Genomic DNA, 18,833 nt, shown 5'->3' with positions numbered 1-18,833 from the left:
CTAGGTTAATTGGCCACTCTAAATTGTACTACAAATGTGAGTGTGAATGGTTGTTTGTCTATATGTGCTCTGTGATTGGTTGGCCACCAGTCCAGGGTGTACCCCGCCTCTCACCCAAAGACAGCTGGGATAGGCTCCAGCACCCCCGCGACCCTTGTGAGGAAAAGCGGTAGAAAATGAATGAATGAATGAATGCTAGGTTAATTAGCGACTCCAAATTGTCCATAGGTATGGATGTGAGTGTGAATGGTTGTTTGTCTATATGTGCCCTGTGATTGGCTGGCCACCGCCTCTCACCCCAAGTCAGCTGGAATAGGTAACCCTAGTGAGGATGAGCGGCATAGAAAATGAATGGATGGATTTGCTGGTTATTTAGGAAGATAATTCCTGGTTCATGGATGCTGATGGACATACGAGTGGTGATGTTATGATTCTGGTAAATATAGTTCCATTTATCATGGATGTGAAGGCTCAGCCTGACTAAATGGCATTTCCACAATGCATCTTCCGGTTTACCTTGCAGAGGAAGCTGATGTTGAACCCGAACGTCTGAGCATTCCTGGAGCCGGCGTTCATGTAGTTGCCGACCAGTAGCACCAACTCCAGCAGCTTCCTGAAGCCTTCGCTCTTCTTTACCTCCTCGCAGGCAAACGTGACATTCATGATATCTGGGCGGATGTTGTTCACCTGCTCCTCAAAGGTCAGCTTGAAAAGGATGCCGTTGAGACGTGGCCGCAAGAGTTTTACGGAACTCATCTACAGGACAGATAATACACAACAATGGATGTGAGTCTTTTTCTGTTTGACTGTAATCATCCTTAACTTTGCTGTCGTCATTTTCCCAACTATTCTGTCCTCAAACAAACAATACAGTTTGACTTTCACAGCAATGAATAAAAGCAAAGACAACGTTATAAGATACCACAAAGAAATACCGGACTTGACAGCAACTTGCCCATCCCAAAAATTCTGTTTCATTCATTTGGAAACGTAGTTGGGTCTCTGCTCTCTCTTTCACTTAAAGTGATTTGTATACAATAAGCTGTAACGCATCTTATTTCCCCTGAGAGCTAAATAGCAGTCAAGTGAGGGGGGCTCCTTTCATCAACGGGGAGGTTTATGATCACTACACGGCTGAGATCATTTGGGAAGCTGCCTGCCATCATATCCCCACATGCCCCGCTTCATTACACTTGACTAAAAGACAGAAGCCAACAACTTTCACTGAGTTTGGAAAAGAGCATTAAGGAGATGGCGGCACACCTTTGAAACCCTTGGGCGCAGTTTCTTTATTAAAAGGCCCTAATGTGATGATCATTTAGTTTGGAAAGTTCAACGTTGAAGTGGCCCACAGATACATGTGGCAGACACAAGTGGTTCAATTGTGAAGCAATTATGCAGTATCTCTCACAATGAATACAGTAAATGTATTGCCATGACCTACAGACATTCATATATACAAATACATTAACTCATTCAAGACCACTTTTTATATTTAGACCTTTTTAGAATGCCCAATACCAAAGACGTAGTTACTGCAAACATATTTTCAGTTTTGTTTTTCTTTTTTAGCAGAAGTACAGTTTCAGAAGTACATTTGATAAAAGCTTAGCATGCATTTTTTTGTGTGTAAAAAACACTCCAGTGCAAGGAGGAAGTGGAAGAGCATGGAGGAGTGTAGCATGCAGAAGGTTACACAATGTAGGGGCATTTTAACCCATGTACAAGCGTACACACACACAGTTTAGTTCCAAATGTGAAAAAGGTTCATGGTTCCTGGTGTTATATTTGTAAATAAATACTTAAATATTACTTAAGTTGTGGTATAGTTGTTTAGATATTTGAGATGTCACATAAGTAAAATTAAAAAAAAAATTTCAAAGTGAAAGTTATGCTTGAAATGTATATTTTCACAAAAAGCTGTTTTTCTCCCTTTTTAGTGGGGAAATTATACTTTCGTAAAACTTACTTATGTTCTACTGCTGATTACTACAGAAGGGAAGAAGGTAGAAACAGACATTTTTTTCTGCTGAAAAACGAGAGTCCAATCTTTCTTTTGGTAAGGTCCATGTTTATACACCCATAGAACACAATATTCTGTGTGCCTTAAATAAATCGTATAAAATGTCCGGTACTGAAGGGGTTGTCTGGGATTGAATTAGTTAAATAAAACTAAATGACGTAATTTCAGTTGAAATTGTATGAATTCTGAATTCTGAAAAGTGAATGATGTGACATCCTACAAATGAGTTGACATTTTTTCACCGACTGAGCACAAACAGGTTGGAAGACGGCCACTCCTCAACCTGAGCCGTGCCATTGTGCATGGACTAACCAAATCTTACATATAAATTTAGATGCACAACGCATTTCATCAATAAGGGGGCAACATTCAATGGGGGAAATATCACAGAAAATATTGAATTATGGAAAAAAGTGCTACTTCTTTTCCTGATAACTGAAAAAAATTTAATGTTGTCATACAAAAATGGAGAATGATTTTTGAAATGTATATATATATTGAACTGGACTGATCAATTGGAGAGATGACCAATTGACCACCTAATCAATTTCACCCTTTAGAATAAGTGAAATGTTACAATTATGGAACATGTTTTTTTTCACCAGTAGGGGGCACCATTTTATTTGCCCATTATTTTTTTGCAGAGTAAAAACTGCTGTTGTCGGAAAGTAAAAATGCAGACTGAATGTATAAAAATGGAGTGAATGATGGCAGCGGGATCAAGGATCGAACTAGCAACCATTCAGTTGGGAAGGAACCACCATCCCACCTGTTCCATGTACCCTGTAGAACAGGGGTGGGCAAACTACGGCCCGGGGGCCACATGCGGCCCACTAAGCGATTGAATCCGGCCCGCCTGTTGCTTTTTAAGTATTTCAAATTTTAACATACAATCTCGCAACATAACTTGCAAGTCGGACGTCTTATTTAGTAAAAAAAAACCAAAAAAATTACAAATTAAATGAAAATAAATAACAAGAAAAAATATATATATTAACAATATATATATATAAATAAATGTATGATATATTAAATGACTGATGTTTAAAGTGCTCCTGAAAAAGTTTTACAGATAAAATTAGACCAAAAAAATCTAGAAAAATTATAAGTATAAAATAGTGTGTATGTTAAATATATGTTATGGCCCCCCCGGACAATTTTGTTAACTCAATGCGGCCCACCAGTCAAAATATTTGCCCACCCCTGCTGTAGAATATGCGCCATGTAACAGAAATGAAAAATGTAATAATTATACATTTCAGATAATATGCTTTTTTTATAAACATTTTGTTATATCTTGAAGACCCTAAGATCTTGAAGATGATCCACAGGACACATTGCATATTTACTTACTACAATCCCAAATTGCTCCGACTCCACCAGCTCTTCATATTCACTCTTAAGTTCAGCTAGCGATGACAGCTCGTTCTGCTCCGGCAGGTTCTTTATCAGGTTCTGCAGACACACACACACACACACACATAAAGACATAAGTGCACATAAAGTGACTCTTCATGCAAATCTCATTTTGGGTCCATGTCATCTGAAAGACACGGATGCGGCGGCATGTGTCCTAAATCAACTTAAGCTTGCTTCACTAAGCCGCTACATTTTACAAGCATGCCATGCATTCACTAACAATCATCGACTTGTGACCTGCCTCAACTGAACAAGCTTATCATCGCCGATGAAGACGACACAATGTGAGAAAGTTCACTCTCGGGGCAAAGGGAGAAAAATGCACAGATGTTATCCTGAGTGGACTTTGGATTGCTGAAGGCTGACAAAAAGATGATGGTGATGATAGTGAAGATGGGGATGAAGATGAGTAAAAAGGGGGTCCGTGTTTTTTGTAAATGTTAATCATTCGTATGCAGGCCAGGAAAGTAAGCAGGGCTGAGGGAGTTTCTATGTAAATTCAGTAAGTGCAAATACAATGGAAGCATTACGACTTGGATGTGCTTTTCTTCAGATGGACCTTGGGTATTTGGAGAAGATTTATTATGGGCCCTGTTTTATGCAGAAGGCGATTTTTAATGATGTTCTAACTGTATCATGTCCCGTACACTTTAATGCTCGCTTTTGAAGGTCATGAAGGAAAAACCTTCATGACATCACTTGTGATGAGCTGACCCTACAAATGCGCCTACGATTTGATCAGGCTTCACTACACATCTTAAAACAATGACTTGAGCTCTGCCAACTCTCAGTCAATCAGCCACATACATGTTTTGTTGTGTTTAGCAAATAGACTACCCTAGCAATATGTCACCATGTAAATGTGACTGATATTAGCATGTAGCTCAGGTAGATGTCTGTATCCATTCCAGGTGAAACTGCCTTGGATGGCCAGGAATGAGGGCATCGCTGCTCTCCCCTCAGGCTCAGGGGGGGTGGATCAGTGCTAAAAAATACAGCAATAAAACAAGTACTTCCTCATGCTGCCTATTCTGCTGACGCTCCAATTAAATCCTTCATAATGAGACTTGCGATAATATCACCAGAAGCAGATTTAATTTAGGGGAAGCAATGGATTTGTGTTAAATTGAATAGAAAATGATTGGGCATTATTATATAGTTAAGTGATAACAGTGTACAAGGTTGGAGGTAATCGTATGTGTGTATCGTGGAGAATACACAGTGCTCATGTATGATTATTACACATACAGAACATGTATCATACACCTGATGAACACAGGGAAAATGCTACTTGATGAAAATAGAAAAACACTCCTGTGACTTTCAAATGTCTGCTGATAATGAAGGTAAAGAATATATGTATGCGAGTGCGCTAATATGAGGCAGAAGGCAAAGTGCCGGTTGTGTTGTTAATATTATCTTTTTATTTTTCTGACTACAAGAGACAATAACTGTTGCATTAGTAATATAATAGTAATACAATTCCTCCACAATGGCATCACCTGACCCAAGCATTGCATTTAACAAGCCTCAATAAACATCATCATTATGTGTATTGCCTTTCCACAAATATTATGTTCATTGTGTTTTTTTTCCAATTTGTTTCTTAAACAAACTAGACAATTATTTAATACATGCAATACACAATCACCTGCCACTGTATTGGCCACAATATAATAAAACCTTAAATTAAAAATGATTCCACTGTAATAAACAATGTATAATACGGTGGTTATATAAAATGTAAAATGTAATTTAATTCCTATTTATTTAATTTAATTTAATTAGGCAGCCATGATACACTGTTTTAAATTAAAATAAAGTACTAGTTCCAAATCAACACAGTGTTTTTTTTTATTTTTTTTAATTTTGTACCCCTGTAAAGAATGACCTTGATAAGACATATATTGTATTGTATATGTATTTTCTCTTATATCTATGGAGCACCCAAACTGCCAAAATAATAAATAAATAAATAAATAAAAATGGAAACAAAAATAAAAAAAATAAAAAAAATTAAATGCAAAAAATAAATATAAATGGAAATAAAAACAAAAATATATTTTTTTAACTTTTGAATCTTGTTTTTTATTTTTGTATTTATTTTTGCTTTTATTTATTTATTTATTTATTTATATATTTTTTTATTTTTGTATTAAATATTTGATTTTTTTTCATTTTTGTTTTTATTTTGCAGGCATACCTAGTCGATTTTCGCACTCACATGTCGATCAACCAATAGGCGAACAGTTCAACCCAAGACACACTTAGGACCGCCCCCTCATTTGAATAGTTTTTCCTTCTGCATTTCTGAGGACCAAAACTGCCAAAATAATAAATAAATAAATAAATAAAAGTGAAAATACAAAAAAAAATTAAAAAAATCACAAAATTAAATAAAAAACATAAATATAAATGCAAATAACATCAATATATATATATATATATATATATATATATATATATATATATATATACATAAATAAATAAATAAATAAATAAAAGCAAAAATAAATACAAAAATAAAAAACAAGAATCAAAAATTAAAAAAATAATATTTTTGTTTTTATTTCCATTTATATTTATTTTTTGTATTTAATTTTTTTCATTTTTTTCATTTTTGTTTTTATTTCCACTTTTATTTATTTATTATTTTGGCAGTTTTGGTCCTCCATATATATCTACTATATTGGGTAACGCGTGTGTAAAGGTGACTGCAGGGGTCTTATAGAGGATGTTCACACTAACTTTAGTAGGTGGTAAACAGGTTTTATATAATTTAGCTACAAATGTATTCCATTTGTAAATAAGCAATCTCACTTCACGGAAATTCACTTGTCACAGTCCGGTCTGGAGCCAGTTAACAGTGATAAATGAGGGATTACTGTGGAGTATTATAATAATTTTATTGCATCATAAAAACTTATAATTCAATGATAAATGAGAAAATGGGGAAGTGAATACACTACTGGTGAGACATGCAGAAGTGGCCATTGTCCATAGATACACACACACACACACACACACTTATTAATCATAAGGTGAAGTACGATTATAAAAAAAAACTTGTCAGACTGCTTCAGTTGAGCGCCTCTCAAGAACAAACGAAGACGATGACAGAGTAGCGCCTAATCAAATCCTGTTTGAGCTCCTCACTCCATTTGTCTGTTATCTTGTTAATTATAAGAAACCCCATAGAGCTCCGTTGACACAAAGGCAGCGCCATATGTGCTGCAAAGTGGGGGGACCGGGGCGACGATGGCGGGCCAGACTGCTCGCCACAGGCCTCCAGACGCACACACACACACTCACATATATACACACACAGAGACACAGCAGCGGGGAAAGTGTGCTTGCAGTAACACACTTTCACTCAGGGCTTTGGCATCACATAGAAGCACATACAGGAAGCGAAGCAATCACAGGACAACACAGTAAATACACAATAGCATCTTCTTCCACACTAAAAAACAACAAAAAAACAAACCACTCCTTGGCTGAATGTGTTTGGTTTGACACTACTGCACCACACTATCAGGACATCCAACACAAATAATTTGATGCATTAAATAAGTGTGAAGGCATGACACCTGCAAAACATTGTCAAAAACATAATTTTCATAATGCTCTAACAGTAATGTGTGCCCAGCTAAATTCCAGCATTAAAACATTAAGATTTTGGTCTGACATTTTGAGACTTTGGTAAAACATTGACTCGTCTTTAATAGTCAACATAAATGCAAACACGTGATGCACAAGCAGAAGAGAGCTTCAGTCATGAGTCGTGATATGATATACAAAAAAGATTCAGTTGACTGCTTGCGTTCTCTCATCCTGACCCAGTCGTCTGATGGAGCTGACACCAGGGAGTCATCGCTAAATGTTTAAGCACGCCTTGTGTTTTTATGTGTGGCAAGATAATCCCTGTGAGAAGATGATGCTGCCCCCGAGGGCTTGTTTTGTGGCATATCAGAGTGGCCTCTTAATGTTTAATGTTTGCCAATGCATTTTATATAACCCCCATTTCCTTTTCAAATGGAAAAAAAGCTAATGACTAAACACTAGACTACGGTAAAAAAAAAAAAAAAAAAAGGCTAATTAGAATTGTGCACAGTCAAGTTGTGTGGAAATGCAGTATTAAGAATATTACTATCTACTATATTAGTCAATGAAAACAAAATTAAACTGAATTAAATTAAACTTTTTATTTTTATTACTTTATATTTTTATTATGAAGGGAGAAAAAATATATGGCACTGTTTGAAAAAGGGACGGGATCCCCCACTTGAGTGCAGTGGTTGCTGCTAAGGGAGGTCCAACCAGTTATTAGGTTTACGGTTAATGGCTTTTCCATACAGGGCCATGTAGGTTTGGATTGTTTTTCTTGCTTAAAATAAAAAAAAACAAAAAAAAAGTCATTTAACAACTGTATTTTGTGTTTAGTTGTGTTAACTAATTTGATGATCTGAAACATTTAAGTGTGACAAACACCCAAAAAATAAGAAATCAGGAAGAAGGAAAACATTTTTTCACACTACTGTATATTAGAAAGCTCATTTATTTCCATTTTTAACAATGTCTCATTTGTAAGGAACATGAATTTGTGGGATAAGCAATACAACAGCGTGTTGCACTGTAAGATGTGCCAAATCTTCCCTGCCTTTGCCAAACATCTCATTCTGCTGTTACTGTTGGCTCTTCTCTGGTGTTCTTTGTTGGGTTGAAGATAAGCAACATTTTGATACATTGTTTTGATTATAGTGTCTGAAAGAACCATACACGGTCAACAGCAGCCTCGTCCAGGTATCGTCTCAAGTCAGTCAATGTAGTCAAAAGTAGTAAGAGCAGCATGTCCAAATGCTGATCATTAGTGTTAAATAGTGTTGGACTGAAATTACAATTTTTGGACTTTCTTCTCCCAAATTCTGGAGGAAGACCCTGACCAGTCATTACAACACGTTTGGTGCTTGTTATTATGTTGGGATACTGTCATATGGCCCAGTTTCCAAATGGATGGGATCACATAGATCAGGGGTGGGCAAACTTTTTGACTCGCGGGCCGCATTGATATGACAAAATTTACGGGGGGGCAGACTATATATTTTACACGTAACAGTCCACCTGGTATTATTGTATCTGTAAAATTGTCATGCAATCTGCTATTATTATTTATTATTTTATATTTATATTCAAATATTTTGAAAATAATAAAATATTATAATAATTACAATAAAATTAAAATAATAATTATTATATTATTATGTAAATATGTAACAGTGGTACTTTGGCATATGAGTATCTTTAGAAGCAAGTAATTTCTGGGCTGATTTTTTTTTGCTTTGAAATGTGAGCTAAAATCTGAAAGAAGTGATGATGCAACTCCACAATAGCATAGTTAGCATGTTTGGTGCACCATAAAAATGTCTGTCCCGTGGGGGGGCATGACAGAAAATAATTGAGATAGCCCAAGAACACACTAAAAATGACTACAAATCTGTCAAAGAAGAAAATAGAATATAAAAAAGAAAAAAAAGAAAGAAAATGTCACCATGCATATTATGTTGCCTTTCAAAGAACCACAAATTCATACCACAACTCTTGTGCTGTCCTACCATGACTCTACCGCCACCATGCTTGACTGTAGAAAAGACACAAATGCCTTGCCACTCATTTGTGTTTCCAGCTATTCCAGCAATAATGTCTGGATGTTGACTCATTTTCAGTGGACAGTCATCTATACCACTATACTATAATAAATCCGGTATTCAGTGTTGCAAACTCTGTCTGACAGATAGTTTTGGGGCCAGGTAAATGTGAAAAAATGTGACACTTTCACTGAGACATGCCTCGTCTCCACGGAAACCGCCACATTAAAATCCAGAGACACAACAGCTGGCCCACAAGACTGCAAATGTAAAACATTCAAGAGAGGTTGACACGAAATACATACAAGACATGAAAACAATCCGTTTCCCTGTCCTGGGACTGTTGCACCCATGTACTGTATTTCAGGGTCTGCTATTCAATTTGCCATAAATCTGTAAAAAAAAATCAAGTTGCATATGAATGCCCTTCAGCTCTGTGTTAAAATGATCCCCACAGTTTAATTGTAGTAATCCTTGCTTGTCTGAATTAATGCAACCAAGCTTAGAATAAAGTGTAGAAGAATAACAGTTGAATGTGCCGGTAAGTAAACTGTAGCCTTGTCAGATTACGTCCTCACCTTCACCGTGGCAACAACCTTTCCTGCCGGGTCCCAGGGGGGCCCTGTTGCACGGGCCCCGCTTGTTGTTATTGTTTATCTACCTTGTCAATCATCCAGATGACTCATCCATATGCATGTATCTTCTCTACACCACTTCCCCATCATTACATTCGCCCATTGGCTGTGGGATCTGGCAAGCCCCGTGCCAGACTTTGTTCTCATTTGTAACAACAGGTGATTGTACCAGCTTGGCACGACAATCCGTGCATCATTTGCATGATGTACAAGTGCACATGTGGGCCACGGCGATAAGTATGGCTGTGCATTGGGCCTGCTGGATTTGAAGCTGAAGGAGGAGACAGAGTTCGCCTTGGGTGTAATTGGGGTTTATTTTGGCACGGAGTACACAATTCTCACACAGCAAATGCTGATTTGACGATGCAACATTCAATATATTATGCTTATTTGGAAGGACCACTGGAAAAGGACATGGCCCAAAGTTCCAATGTTCAATTTAGTGATAATTGTCATGAATACCATAGAGGAACAAATGGAGCAAATTAATCTCAAGTCAGGATCAATGATCGTAGTATTGATACTTCCAGGTATTCTGATTAGTGTACTGCATTACTCTTCCATTTATATTATGTTTACTGCTTCTGTTTTTTGGCTTCTTTCAAAACCCGTCTTTATGTTTACGTCTTGCTTCTGTGTAAAGCTTCTTTTTCCTGTTAATTCTCTCTCAGTTACGACGCCTCCTTGCTAAATAAATGCAGCAAGTGCTCATGTGTGGAAATGCTGCCTGATGTCACAGCATGTCTCACAAGGTTTTTCCGCCCCAACCTTACAATTAATCTCTCTCATTTTGAGTTGAATGTGTTTTTTTTTTTTTTTTAGAATGTGTCAGGCTTAGTTTGTTGCCTGTCATTCTAGTCACTGTAGCCTCTCTGATAATGAGCTTTGATTTGTTTGTGCGCTTTGGCGGGCTATGGACAATGACTGATGATGTCCTTTGTTTTAACATATTTGCATTGAAGAACGTGTCCACCCGTGACTGAGGGGACAGTGGAAATGACAACCATATTGATTAGTTTACAACACGGCATGTTATTGCTGTCTATAAAAGACTTCAGCTTCGCAGATGCACTGTATGCTTTTATTTCCGTACATAATTCCAGTGAAAAAATTACAAATCTGTTCAATGGTGCCATAAAATAAAATTGAACCTTCATGAATTATCGAGGTAATGTTCAAAGTGACAATTTAACATGTTAACTTTCATGCAAGTATAAAAATAAGTGAAGTACTGTACATATTAAAATATAACAGGCAATATTGGCATACAAATTCAAAATCAGTTCATATCGGTAGAGTTTCTGTTGATAATGATATCAGCAAGACCCGGGTTCAATTCCCGCTTTCAATTCCGGCATCTCTGGGTGGAGTTTGCATGTTCTCCCCGTGCATGCGTGGGTATTCCATCATTCCAAAAACATGCTAGGTTAATTGGCGACTCCAAATTGTCCATAGGTATGAATGTGAGTGTGAATGGTTGTTTGTCTATATGTGCCCTGTGATTGGCTGGCCACCAGTCCAGGGTGTACCCCGCCTCTCGCCAAAGCCAGCTGGGATAGGCTCCAGCATGCCTGTGACCTTGGTGAGGATAAGCGGTACAGAAAATGGATGCATTGGTGATACCAGCATGTGAGTGATGATGTTGTGCTCCACACAGGTTTGTAAAAATGCGATTTGCAAAAACTATAAGGCCACATGGTGATTGGCACAGAAAGACACATTAACCATTGCAATTCTACCAACAATTGGTGTTCCCAGCATCACTTCTTAGCTCTAGAGTATGAGAAACTTTTCTTTTCATCGATTTCATCAGCTGCCACGGTTCAGGCATGTAGAAGCTGTAGTAGTCTCCCCTTGATCAAACTTACCGAAGACTTTTCAAATGAAAACAAACAAGACTTCAAAACAACATATTAGAGTCTACTTCACTGCCAAAATTCACAATTTCCTTCAACTGCACTCTCAGCATCTTCGGGAATGTACTTATTTTAGCTACATCATTGTTGAAGCCGTAGTGTTCAAAGTGGCTTATACTAATTCAGAATTTGAGGTAACTTCAAGGTGGTCCTTGGTTTACGACATTCTGAGTTTCACTGTTTGGTGGTTACAAATGCACTAACATAAATGATCAATACAGTACAAAACAAAGACGAACGAGTTACGAGTGTGTGGTAGAGTAATACATCAAATGATTTCTAATCAATACGAAAAGACTTGAGACTTTTAGTGTAACTGTTAGTTCGCAAGGAACTGCAGAGTCAACTGGTGATGATGTCACAGACGAACAATGGAGCTTGGGGACAAAGACGTCTGGATTCCATCATGAGAATCCATCATGAGAGCATGCTAACATTTCATAACAAAGCTATGTTACTATCACTGTTCACTACGAACTACGAACAGTGCTATTGAGGAGTGAGGGTTTTGAGTTAATTCCGGTATAATATCCAACCCGACTTCCGTCACAGTCAAGAACACTTTGTAAATAACCCAAGGATCACTGGCAATTAATTTGTTATATAATGTTCATCATTTGGGGGGATTAATTATATTTATGTTTAAATAGTTCATCATTAATTCATTCATTTTCTACCGCTTATCGTCACGAGGGTCGCGGGGGTGCTGGAGCCTATCCCAACTGTCTTCGGGCGAGAGGTGGGGTACACATGCCTGCAACAGAAGAACCAACGAACGCCAGCATGTACATATGAAAAACAGTGATTATTGCAAGCGATAAAAAGATATCTGAATACAACACAATTAAATACATGTATTTGTACGCTTGTGTCTTCGTTGGAATAGGTGTGTATGCTATGTCAGTTGGTTCTTCTGTTGCAGGCATGTGTTTGGCCAGCTATGTGGGGCGGGTTGAGCATGACCTGTGAACCAGGAAGTGCGGGAATCGGTGTGTGTGCTGTGCTCTGGTGGTGGAAGTGTGAAAAATAAAGTTGACTGGAAGCAGCCGTTCGCCATGTTCTTTTTTGGTATTGAAATCCTTAAGCAAAGATTGATTTAAGCTGCTTTTGTATCGATATAAGCAGACCGAATTGGCTGGCGGGAGATGAAAAGGGCATCGTAGTAACCGGATTATCATAATAACCGGGTATCGTACTAATGGAACTAATTATATCATAAAAGACTAGAAATTTGCCGGGAAATGAATAGTATCGTAATAAGTAGTAATTCGTTATAACCGATATCGATATAACAAGACTTTACTGTAGTTAGTTAAATAGTCAGTCAGTCCACACTTTGTTCTCGTCAAAATGCAAATCCCTTTCCGCTTTCCTGTTTTACTGCAATTCTTGTCATCGATGAAGCAAGCTGCCATTAAATGACCTTGGTGGCATTCGGTTCCACTGTATTCAGATACTGAAGTCAGAGATGTCCCTATTTCTCATCCAGGCAGCTTGATAGCCACTCCTGTGGTGGAAAAGTGTTGTTTGATCTGGACGCTCTCAACAAACAAACACGAGTCATTTTTCTTGCTCAATTCGGAGCTTAGTTTGAGAAAAGCAACAACAAGAAAACACTTGCAATTGTCTGTTTGTGGAACTGTCGAGTGTTTGGAAAGCTTATGGATGTTTGACAAGTTGGTCTACTCTCTATTATTCGCTTATTGACTCAAACTGAAGATGTCCCTGATTTGCCGTGAGGCGGGAAGAGGACCCGCTGTGGCATCGCAACAGGGAGATGGCTGTCCCATTTGGCTCTTCATCACAAAGCAGAGTACGCCCAACACTGATGGAAATCAATTAAAAGGAGAGAGATCACATCTGTCAAAGCGTATGGCAGACACGAGCCCCCCTTCTCTCTTTCTTGTAGGCATCTCGTAAAAGTTAGTGGAGGGCTCACATTATCCTTTTCGACATGAGATCATTCTCGCTGCGGTTTATTCAAGCCAACTTAATAAAGAATGTATTGCTCTGAGAAAAGACATATCGATTAAATGTGCCTGAGACTACATCTCAAGGATTCTTGGCCCGTTCTCATCATTGCAATATTACTGCTGGGAATGCTGTAATTAAGTTTGACAACCTAGTGGACGTCTTATGGATTTCATAGCGCGCTCGAGCCTCCTGTCTGTGAGTTTCTCTGTGTCCTCAGCTACTGTTTTTAGCATCCAAACCATACAGTTGGCAAGGCTTGGCGGATGATGCAAAAGGAAACTGGTTGACAGCAGAAGACATCAAAGCAAGGCAGTGAAAAGCCCCGCAGATACTGTCAAACTCTACAAATGTTTAGCCAACTATAACCTGTATCTCATTTGTTTAACACTCTCCGTTCTTCAAAGCATCAACCTGTCATAGACCTGCCACATACGGTGCTCTTATGTCGAGTGCTCACAATGCCATCATCTCTTCATTTGGATGCAACATGTTAAAATGGACAACAATCGCCGGTTTATTATTAGTCATGTGATACAAAATCCAGACAATACGGAGGGTGATAAACCAGTCGTGCACGGCAGCCATTACAACAACATACTTGTGTGAAAAAACCGAGCAGAAACCTGCAACAAGTTTGTCGTGCAGCATGTTCTCAGCTCGTTTACAGGAGATTCCTACACATGAGTTACCTGATTAACAGTTAAATGTCGGTCATCCATCACCACGTGGTGAACACGGTCAATGTTTTCTTGGGTGGTGGCTGTGGTAGGACGTCAAGCTATCTCCACCGCTCAAATTCCGATGCCGACTTTTGCTTGTTCATAAGGCTGGACCAACATCCACCAACACGAAAATGTCAAATTGTATAGATTTTTATGACATGTCTCCTGATTCTTTGTATCTAACGTAGGTTCATCTGAATGGAACCCACCCAGTTAGCATCAGGAACGGTTGAGTTTATTACATACTAAGTTGCATTGCTGCGGTATAACGCCTGTCATAGCCAACCCATGAAGCCTTTAGCCCACTGTAGCACAACACTCAACACTGGTCCAATGTAATACATGCATATATGTAATACATTACTAAAATTTTAACAATATCGTGCAAGGTTAGCCTATTTGCTGAGGAGAAAGAAAATGATCACACTCACAGCTCCCACATCTGTAGCTGACCGACTGATAGTAAAGCTCAGGGAGGTGGTAACTGGTCCACGGAAATGAGGCTTTTCCTTCATGATGCCATGAAAAGCAGTGACTGAGGGCCTCTTTCTCAAAAGTGGAGCGGATAATTAAGGAAGATGATAGATTTTTCTCACATTTGCTGCTCATAAACAGGTTCTTGGGACACATACTACTGCTAGAACATCATTAAAAAGTCTCTTTTGCACAATGGGGGCCTTTAAAAACACCTACTTTTAATAATTGGGCAATATATGCTTAGCTGTGGAGGGGAGTTTAATATATTGCATACAAATGCAAAATTGAGCACATGGAAAGAATATGCCTGCAATACACTAAATGTGTAAAGCCCGCATGAACAGATGCCGCATCATAAAATCCACATTTATACAGAATTCATAATATGTTATTGTCTTTCATTGGCAAGGATTGTAATTCCGGTTTTCTATTTTTAAAAAGGCAGGAGGGGACACATTTTGAGGGAAAAAAAAGAAAAAGAAAAGAGACAGTGGAGAAATAATTAAATGACAGCAAGGTCACGGACATAGCCATGGCATGAATGTAACAATGGGTGAGTTAGACCATGCATTCGTCATGGGTGCTACTGTTGCCCAAGGGAGCGTCGGGGTTGCAGAATGCCAACATAAAACCAAACACAATGCACGAGAAAGTCCCTGAAGCCCAGTGCACATGTGCATGACACACAAACAAGGACTCTTATCTCGCTGCCTCCATTACCAGCCAATGAATAGCCTAAATTTTCCTCAGGTATGATAGTGGGATGCTATGTATACACAGTGATTATGCTTTGTATTTGGTAAAGATGACCTGATGCACAGAGGTGACCCCCGTTCAGAAGCACTGTGGATCTTGTAGACAAATGAGATAGGGAAAGAGGTGCACACAAATGTCTGCTCATGTGCAACAACCTGACATATATTTATCGCAAGCATGATAAATGACACAATTTGGCCACGGCACCTGAGGTGGAGGGCATAATTGACACATTCTTTCCATTTGCATGTCGTGTAAATATGTTTGTATGCAAGTTGTGCACCGTTGCGAGGATTCTGACGGCACGAGAATGAATGGCGAGCGCCCGCAAGTCTGTCTGGTAACATTCAGGCACGGGTACATCATCTCGAAGCCATTGATGGGCCCTAATGCAGAATAAGGAGAGCCAATCAAGTCATATCTATCCATTCTGCCAGGGTGACACATTGTGGGGGTACTTTCAAGGCCAACGCACTGCAACATTCTGCTGACAAATCATTACATTAGACATGTCGCCAAGGAGGATAATAAGATTGAGTTACAGAGTTTTAGATGCATTATGAACAGCCCTTGCTTCCTTGATTCCTCCCATTTTCACTGTTACTTCTATTCATCAGCTCCCCAGCTTGCTTGACAGGGAGCTGATAGAGGGCACCCTTGTCGCTAAATAGCATACCACATTTGGAATCGAAATGAGTAAAAAACAAAGTACATATCATACTACAAAGAGTGTTTTATATTATATTTCCATAAAATCAACATACATACTGGGGTGTAAAATATATACTTCTAGAATATATAGAAAACATCTGTTTTCATTTCCCCATACTTTTGTCTTCAGCCTCTCACCTGAAGACAGCTGGGATAGGCTCCAGCATGCCTATGACCCTCATGAGGTCAAGTGGTACAGAAAATGGATTGATGGATGCTTATTATTTTGCATTTGGCTGGCGACCAGTCCAGTACCAGGCAGTACCCCACCTCTCGCCTAAAGTCAGCTGAGATAGGCTCAAGCATGCCCACGACCTTCGTGAGGATAAGCAGTACAGAAAATGGATAGATGGACATCCGTGATTGGTGCACTGTATGCACAGAACCATATTGCGCTCCGTGCATTTCTTTGTTTGGTCAATTTGGTGAAACGAAACACCAGGTTTGAACCAATTTATGGAGATTAATGACTGCTGTTCAATGGAGGACTTGTTCTCCTTGTGTCCAAACCGGACCACTCTAAATTAGCCTGGAGACGAGTTCAACAAGGCCTTGGAGATGCAGACACTTGAGGGGGGCAAGGCAGGAACATCTGGCACTTTTGCAACCTCATCCTACTAGACGAAGGTGGGGAAAAGCTCAACAGACGAATTGTCTTCCAATCTTCTCATAACATTCAATCTTTATTTTCTGCTCAATTAACAGCCAATTACAGGTTATCAGGACTACAGATTAAGGCCCAGCAGGGGTGCTGTGTGGATAAGTTCCAATTAATCCCATAGACGGTCTAAAGAGTGAAGTGATGCTTTTTTTTTTTTTTACTTCATATGCACCCTTTTGTTTTTTCTCCATCTTTTAGAAACAACAAAAACAACCCAAAAAGAGAGGAGTCGCCATTAGTGAGCTCATCCATCATGCTTTAAGACAAAGGATGGAGGAAAGGAGGGTGGAGTTGCGGACACGTTGCCAAGCCTTGTCCTTCATCATCCATTATGAGAGGATGAATGTGGGGGTCTCCATGGTCCAGAGGACAATGAGGAGACCAGCTTGTGCCAAACGGAGATCATAGCACATTTCAAACGGGGTCGCCCAGCTCTGGACCAGACGACATTTGTTTCTACTCTCTACGGGGTTCCATTGTTAAGGTTACATCCAGTCAGACACTCGACATTCAACATTCAGCATCGTACCTGGATGAGCGACTCGCTCAGTCTTTCCTCGTCCACTTGCAGCACAATGTCTCGGATCTCTTCATAAGGCAGGCGGAAGGAGCCCAAGAAAATTGCTGTTGAGACATAAAGAGGGAGAGAACTGAGAAAGGGAGAAAGAGCAATTTCCTTTTCGTTCTGTTCTTGAAAGAAATGTTTCAGTTCCCCAAAAAACAAAATTACAAAAGAGGCAACGTGTCACTAGTGAAAATAAATATAATGTTTGTCCCTTCTCGGAACAGCCTGTGAAAATAGGGGAGCCAACACATCACATCTTACCAGTAATAGTGACATAACAAAACAACATTTTCTGTATTAGAAAAGGAACTAAGTTTGACACTCGTGGTTGAACCAATAAGAGGACTAAATATGCCTTGGTGAATACCATTTTTCCTCATTTTGAAGCCTCTGCCATGCCTTAATGATTCAGCCTTGCCCACTTGATTAAAATAAACACCCGACCTCAAATAGAAGGTGGCTGTAATTACCTTTACTATGACTGATTCTCTCATATACTTTAAAGTGGTAGACATCATTACAAGTGGGCTTCAATGAGGAAGTGCTGCCGTATGGAGCACAGACAACTAAAAATGTCCAATTAGAAGAATAAGTTAAAAAAAAAAAAAAAAAAAACATAATTTGATGTGGGTGATGAGTGGTTAGTGTGCAGGCCACAGCAAAAAGACCAGAGTTCGATTCCACCCACGGGCATCTCTGTGTGGAGTTTGCATGTTCTCCCGTGCAAAAACATGTTCAGTTAATTGGTGACTCCAAATTGTCCATAGGTATGAATGTGAGTGTGAATGGTTGTTTGTCTATATGTGCCCTGTGATTGGCTGGCCACCAGTCCAGGGTGTACCCCGGCAGCTGGGATAAGCTCCAGCACCCCTGTGAAACTCGTTATGATAAGCGGTAGAAAATGAATCAATTAATAATTTGATGTAGGTTGCACGGAGGAGAGTGGTTAGTGCTCAGGCCACAGCTAGGAGACCCGAGGTCGATTCCACCCTTGGCCATCTCTGTGTGGAGTTTGCATGCGTGGGTTTTCTCCGGGTACTCCGGTTTCCTCCCACATTCCAAAAACATGCTAGGTTAATTGGCCACTCCAAATTGTCCATAGGTATGAATGTGAGTGTTATGATTAAATGACATTTACCTTAAACAATGTGATGTCTGTGAGCACAATCATTCATTGCTCATAATTAGAATTAAAATACTATTCAAGAGACTAGCATTAGACAAATGGATTTTTAGACTTGTGTGCTCGCTTTTAGCTTAATTGGCATAGTCAGTTCATTTGGAGCTCTTAATACATACTAATATATACTATATATCAACATTTATCTT

General features: G+C 39.0%; 1 protein-coding gene across 6 annotated transcripts in view; it reads right to left on the bottom strand.

The window, feature by feature from the left end:
* diaph2 (diaphanous-related formin 2) overlaps positions 1 to 18,833 on the bottom strand; it is a 388,637-nt gene that overhangs the window by 151,213 nt on the left and 218,591 nt on the right. For all 6 annotated transcript variants that reach the window (XM_078788633.1, XM_078788638.1, XM_078788637.1 and 3 more), the window contains 3 exons: positions 17,469 to 17,563; positions 3,377 to 3,478; positions 517 to 756 (listed from right to left, as the gene is read on the bottom strand). In XM_078788633.1, the coding sequence (XP_078644759.1) occupies positions 517 to 756; positions 3,377 to 3,478; positions 17,469 to 17,563 (437 nt within the window). The remainder of the gene's footprint in view (positions 1 to 516; positions 757 to 3,376; positions 3,479 to 17,468; positions 17,564 to 18,833) is intronic.

Source organism: Doryrhamphus excisus, linkage group LG23 (assembly GCF_037039965.1).
Source record: "Doryrhamphus excisus strain RoL-2023G ecotype Guam linkage group LG23, RoL_Dexc_Guam_v1.1, whole genome shotgun sequence".
NCBI lineage: Eukaryota > Metazoa > Chordata > Actinopteri > Syngnathiformes > Syngnathidae > Doryrhamphus > Doryrhamphus excisus.
The sequence above is the reverse complement of the archived record's forward strand: the minus strand, read 5'-3'. Positions and strand labels throughout refer to the sequence as shown.